General features: G+C 52.9%; 1 protein-coding gene and 1 pseudogene across 32 annotated transcripts in view; one reads left to right on the top strand and one right to left on the bottom strand.

Moving 5' to 3' along the window:
• Positions 1-1,090: 1,090 nt before the first annotated feature.
• The window catches only part of ZNF76 (zinc finger protein 76), a 30,524-nt gene continuing 25,471 nt past the window's right edge, over positions 1,091-6,143 (bottom strand). For 20 of the 32 annotated variants that reach the window (XR_015153039.1, XR_015153037.1, XR_015153033.1 and 17 more), the window contains 4 exons: positions 5,978-6,141; positions 5,112-5,276; positions 4,245-4,358; positions 1,091-1,954 (listed from right to left, as the gene is read on the bottom strand). Coding sequence is in view for 18 of the 32 variants with exons in the window: in XM_086371279.1 (XP_086227405.1) it covers positions 1,850-1,954; positions 4,245-4,358; positions 5,112-5,276; positions 5,978-6,141 (548 nt within the window). In the remaining 14 variants the exon portion in view is untranslated. Of the gene's footprint in view, positions 1,955-4,244; positions 4,359-4,894; positions 5,277-5,977; positions 6,142-6,143 lie in introns of all 32 variants that reach the window. The other 12 variants (XR_015153043.1, XR_015153041.1, XR_015153035.1 and 9 more) reach the window with 2 other exon arrangements.
• Positions 3,048-3,183, top strand: LOC147346642 (U2 spliceosomal RNA; annotated as a pseudogene).

Here is a 6,143-nt window from a genome sequence, read left to right as displayed (position 1 = left end):
TTCCTTATCCCCTGGCCTTGGCTCTAACAAGGCACCCAGAGGACTGCCCCCTCTGGGGCCCAGTCGCTCTGACCCAGAGACTCTGAGGCTCATAGGGTGAGCCCCGTGGTGGGGCCCAGCTTCCAGGGCGCTGGGAGCAGGAGGGTGGGGACCCAGCGCCCTCCACATCAGTGCTTCTGTTTCTTTAGACTCAGTACCTGTGAGGGCTGGCGCATACTCCTGCCACTAACAGTCGCCTTGGATGTTGAAGGTAACTGAAGCACCCCTACTTGGGGGCATGCCCCAGCACCTGTCCTTCCAAGGAGCAGGTGCAAAAGAGAGTTTGCTAGGCATCCTAGGAGAGGATGCCTGTGTTGGGGGAGAGGGGGCACATCTGTGACAGTGGACAAGAGAGGAAAAGAAACACCTCCACCTACGTCTGCAATGCTCCCAAGCAGGAGGGGTCAAAGCCACGAGTTCTCCCCACCACCTCCCTCTCCTGCATTCCGCCCTTCCCGCCAGGGCTGGTTTGGTCCTACCACATACTTTTCAGAAGACTCCAACTGTGTCTTCAGACTTCCACAGCATAGTCCCAGACACCTAGGTGGGTACCCCCAGAGCTGGGTATCGAAGCTGGCACTTTAGCACCAGGGCAGCAGAGCCATCAGAGATTTTGGTGCCTTGGCAAGGGTACCCCCAGTCCCTGGGGCTTTGCTCACTTGGAGCAGTGGACTGTGTGCTATGTGTAGAGAAGCGGTTGGGTCTGGAGGGGCTGTGATGATGTATCACAAGGCAAGGTAGAAGAAAACAGACTTCCTCCAGTCTAGTCATCTTGAGGCTTGAGATCCAACCAGAGCCTGGAAGCAGTGGTCACACTGGCCTTGTTTGGCTGCCCGGAGCCCACCTGCTCAGCTGCGGGCAGGAAGCCACTGGCAACTCCTCGGGGCTTCTCACATTAGGGCTTCCTTCCCCAGGACTCCTGGCAGGGCAGGCCCTCCAGTCCGACACTAAGGCTGAGTGAGGTATGCCTGGGATACAGGACCAAGAGCCTGATTTGACCAGCCCTGGCACCAGGGCCCAAAGCTGAAAGGAGGGAGGAAAGACCCAGGTGGAAACTTGGAACTTTTATTAAATACTCATTCACCCATTTGCCACCACCATCCAGAGCAGGAAAAAAAATTATCAAAATGGAATTAAAAAAAATAAAACAAATTACACCCAATCCCCAGTATGTACAAGGTTGTTCCTGGCCTCTCTGCCACAGCTGTGGAGAGGCTGGGGAGCAGCTGGGGTGGGCGTGGGGCTGGGCACCTTTCTCCAGCCACGGGCCCCTGAGCAACTCTGACTGTGGTGGCAGAAAGTCCCTACTGCCAAGGGGCCAGACACCTCGACTGGCCTCTGGGGAGGTGTTTATTGCTGGGAGGGGCAGGGCTGGGCCCACTCTGCCCCTACTGGGCGGAAGAGCTGTCTGACTGCTCCCAGAGTGGGCAATGACCAGTTGGGAGTAGAGGACCAGTCCCAGAGCAGCCCCAATCGCCACCTGAGAAAGGGGATGGACCGAGGCCAGGACAGGTGTTTTCCAGAGAGAGAGGGTGCTGAGCTGATTCTGGGGGGAGGACACCCCAGTGCAGCCTGCTGATCAAACTTGTCCTCCTTAGCTCCTGAGGATGACGCACTCCCCCGACTCCAGCTGCCTGGCCCTCCTTGGGGGCAGGGCTCCTGTGCCCTTCAGGCCATTTTCCTGCTGCCTTCTTGCCCCAGAGACCTTTGTGGCCACCTGCACGTCAGCCACAGCCTGGGCCCTTGGAGGCAAGGATGCCTGTGCAGCCTGGCACATCCTCCAACATGGTGTGGGACGCAGCCCTTGGGCTCAGCAGCTGCTCTCCGACTCTGCAGTCTCCAGGGTCGCCGCCCCCCGCTGCATGGCAGCAGTGGCCACGCTGATGGCCTCCTCCAAGGTCTGTTGCGCCTCCAGCTGTGGAGAAGGAAGGAGAGAGTGAGACCCTCCCTCCCAGGTCCCAGTGGTAAGGTATGTGGTCTACTATTTTGAATGTCCTCCGCCCACCCAGTGTTACACACACCTGAGCACTCAGTAGGGCCCCAGGAAACAGCAAGTTCACTGATAGAACCCTATTAGGCTAGGTATGGTGAGGAGCCATGGAACGATTCAGGGTCAGACAGAGCAGCTTGCTCATAGAAGGGGAATGGCGGGCTGGAATAATCATCGGACCTAACAGAAGCAGAATATATTAAGAAGAAGTGGCAAGAATACACAGAAGAACTGTACGAAAAAGACCTTCACGACCCAGATAATCACGATGGTGTGATCACTCACCTAGTGCCAGCCAGACATCCTGGAATGCGAAGTCAAGTGGGCCTTAGAAAGCATCACTACGAACAAAGCTAGTGGAGGTGATGGAATTCCAGTTGAGCTATTCCAAATCCTGAAAGATGATGCTCGGAAAGTGCCACACTCAATATGCCAGCAAATTTGGAACACTCAGCAGTGGCCACAGGACTGGAAAAGGTCCGTTTTCATTCCAATTCCAAAGAAAGGCAATGCCAAAGAATGCTCAAACTACCGCACAATTGCACTCATCTCACATGCTAGTAAAGTAATGCTCAAAATTCTCCAAGCAGGCTCCAGCAATACGTGAACCGTGAACTTCCAGATGTTCAAGCTGGTTTTAGAAAAGGCAGAGCAACCAGAGACCAAATTGCCAACATGCGCTGGATCATCGAAAAAGCAAGAGAATTCCAGAAAAAACATCTACTTCTGCTTTATTGACTATGCCAAAGCCTTTGACTGTGTGGATCACAATGAACAGTGGAAAATTCTTCAAGAGATGGGAATACCAGACCACCTGATCTGCCTCTTGAGAAATTTGTATGCAGGTCAGGAAGCAACAGTTAGAACTGGACATGGAACAACAGACTGGTTCCAAATAGGAAAAGGAGTACATCAAGTCTGTATATTGTCACTCTGCTTATTTAACTTATATGCAGAGTACATCATGAGAAATGCTGGGCTGGAAGAAGCACAAGCTGGAATCAAGACTGCTGGGAGGATCGCTTCTCGGCCTTTTGGCTAAGATCAAGTGTAGTATCTGTTCTTATCAGTTTAATATCTGATACGTCCTCTATCCGAGGACACAAAAAAGAAAAAAAAAAAAAAAAAGACTGCTGGGAGAAATATCAACCTCAGATATGCAGATGACACCACCTTTATGGCAGAAAGTGAAGAGGAACTAAAAAAGCCTCTTGATGAAAGTGAAAGAGGAGAGTGAAAAAGCTGGCTTAAAGCTCAACATTCAGAAAACTAAGATCATGGCATCCAGTCCCATCACTTCATGGGAAACAGATGGGGAAACAGTGGAAAGTGTCAGACTTTATTTTTTTGGGCTCCAAAATCACTGCAGATGGTGACTGCAGCCATGAAATTAAAAGACGCTTACTCCTTGGAAGGAAAGTTATGACCAACCTAGAGAGCATATTCAAAAGCAGAGACATTACTTTGCCAACAAAGGTCCGTCTAGTCAAGGCTATGGTTTTTCCTGTGGTCATGTATGGATGTGAGAGTTGGGCTGTGAAGAAGGCTGAGTGCCGAAGAATTGATGCTTTTGAACTGTGGTGCTGGAGAAGACTCTTGAGAGTCCCTTGGACTGCAAGGAGATCCAACCAGTCCATTCTGAAGGAGATCAGCCCTGGGATTTCTTTGGAAGGAATGATGCTAAGGCTGAAACTCCAGTACTTTGGCCACCTCATGTGAAGAGTTGACTCATTGGAAAAGACTCTGATGCTGGGAGGGATTGGGGGCAGGAGGAGAAGGGGACGACAGAGGATGAGATGGCTGGATGGCATCACTGACTCGATGGACGTGAGTCTGAGTGAACTCCGGGAGTTGGTGATGGACAGGGAGGCCTGGCGTGCTGCGATTCATGGGGTCACAAAGAGTCGGACACGACTGAGCGACTGAACTGAACTGACTCAGCCCCCTTATTTTCCAGATGAAGGAACAGGGACACGAAGAAATGAAGAGTTGAGACTGCAAGGCAGAATGCCATGAAAGTTACCGTGAAGGTCAGAAGGGGCTCCCCACCCTGCCTCAGTGAAGGAAGAGCCTGGGCCTGAGACAGGTGTGTGGCTGCAGGCAGAAAGGGATTTGTCCTCTGAAATGGGCACCTTCAGACCCGAATGCTGTCCTCTTCCCTCCACTGAGTTCCCCTGCCCTTCGTGCTTCTTTCTGCAGCCACCAGTCTCCTCACCTGCACCGCAATGTGGGTTCCGTTGGCTGTGGCCAGCAGTGCCACCTGTTGATGATGAAGGGATGCTACACTTGAGTCCTCAGCCACCACAGTCCCAGAGGTGATGATCGTGACCTGAAACACATATTAAGAACGAGGTTTTCCAACCTACTTATTCTCTCAACCCCCAATCCAAAAAAATCCCTTCAAGCAAGGTGGCTGGGAACAACTCAGAAGGAAATGAATAAAATCATTATGAGTCAGATTAATGAGCTAGCTTGGGGCTCAGAGCTAAGTGGGGATTGTGGCGGTGGTGGTTTAGTCGCTAAGTTGTGTCCAACTTGAGACCCCATGCGCTATAACCCACCAGGCTTCTCCTTCCATGGAATTTTCCAGGCAAGAAGACTGGAGTGGGTTGCTATTTCCTTCTCCAGGGGATCTTCCCAACCCAGGAATTGAACCTGGGTCTCCTGCATTGCAGGCGGATTCTTCTACTGACTGAGCTACCAGGGAAGCTCTAAGTGGGGGCTGTATGTTTCTTTAACTTACAGCCAACTTAATTGATGAATTTTGAGCCACAGAAGGACAGAGATGTAAAAGGCCCCACAGGTAATTTAATACCCTCATTTGAAAATGGACTAAAGCTCATGGAAAAGTAACATGCAACATGCCTACGGCAGCAAGCAAACTGTCTCTTGACTCTCAGATCAATGCTTGTCAACAAAGGAGAGTTGCTGATGACCCAGAGTTGTAGGGAAGACGCTTTATCTGTGGGAACCTTGGTCCTCCTAAGAAGGCTGGACTAATTTAGCCCGCACTTTTTAAGGCCTGTCGCACAGAAAGGAAGGACAAGAGAGGAAGAACCCCAAGCAAGCGGCCTGGTCGTACGGGCTGCGTCTGGGTGCCGTCGGCGCTGACCATGGCGACTGTGTGGGCGCCAGAGGTGGCGAGGGTGTCGTCGTGACTGGGGATGGCGAGGGTGGTGCTGCCATGCTGGGTCACCATACTGATGGCGCTCCCCAGGGCCTGCAGGTCTTCTGGGGACAGGCTGACCTGCCAATGGGAAGGAGGAAGATGAGCCAGGAGTGGAGGGGAGGGTTGTCTGAAAGCCCCCAGGCAGATGAGCCTGCTCTCTCAGGTTTGCTTATCGGTAGACTAGAGGATCAGCTTCTTGTCACAGGGTGGAGGGATCAGGACAAGCAAGTGAAACAGGCCCTGGCTGCAAAGAGAGGCTACACTGGAAGAAATCTGCTGACCACGTCTATTCACCACCACTTTGCCTCAGGGCTCTGTTCCATGCAATTCAGGGTCTCTACCCAATTTCACCCTCGTCATCAACTCTGAAAGTTACAGGTGCGCTTGACACTGAGCGTGCAGACAGAGGCCGGGTTATGCTGCTGGCGCGAAAGCCCAGGCTTGCAGAGGCCACACCGTGCTCTGGCCCGTACACCAACATGCCTCTCTGGAGGAGGACATCCAAGTGTTTCACTCAGGCAAACAGGACCTGTCAGCCTTCAAGTAAAAAGGGAAACTACTAGCTATGCTCCAGAAGCCCCAGAGACTGAGTTGGACGCACGAGCAGGCGGCCTGTGTTACAGGGAGTTGGGAGCCTCGGCCTCAGCTCTTGAGATCCAGAAGGGTGAAAAAGAGAACCTGGGTGAAGATGGGGCTGTTAGAACCTGGTGCTCCCCAGAGAGAGAGGGAGGGGCTACCAGCCAGAGGGGCCCACCCTACCCCTCGCCCCCGGCCTGTACCTGCTGGGCACCATCCTGAGTGATCAGAGCCACCTGGGGGGCCCCGTCCTCCTCGGTCACCATAGCCACTTGGGTAGGGAGGTCATCGCCCTCTTCCTTCACCTCTGACACGTAAGCAATGTGGGGACGCTTGGGTGGCGGGCTCTCCTCGGCTGCAGATGCAGCT

This window comes from Bos grunniens, chromosome 23, assembly GCF_055505025.1.
Source record: "Bos grunniens cultivar Pamir isolate PY7600 chromosome 23, Bosgru_T2T1.0, whole genome shotgun sequence".
NCBI classification, from domain to species: Eukaryota; Metazoa; Chordata; class Mammalia; order Artiodactyla; family Bovidae; genus Bos; species Bos grunniens.
This window is presented reverse-complemented; position numbering and strand designations above follow the sequence as displayed.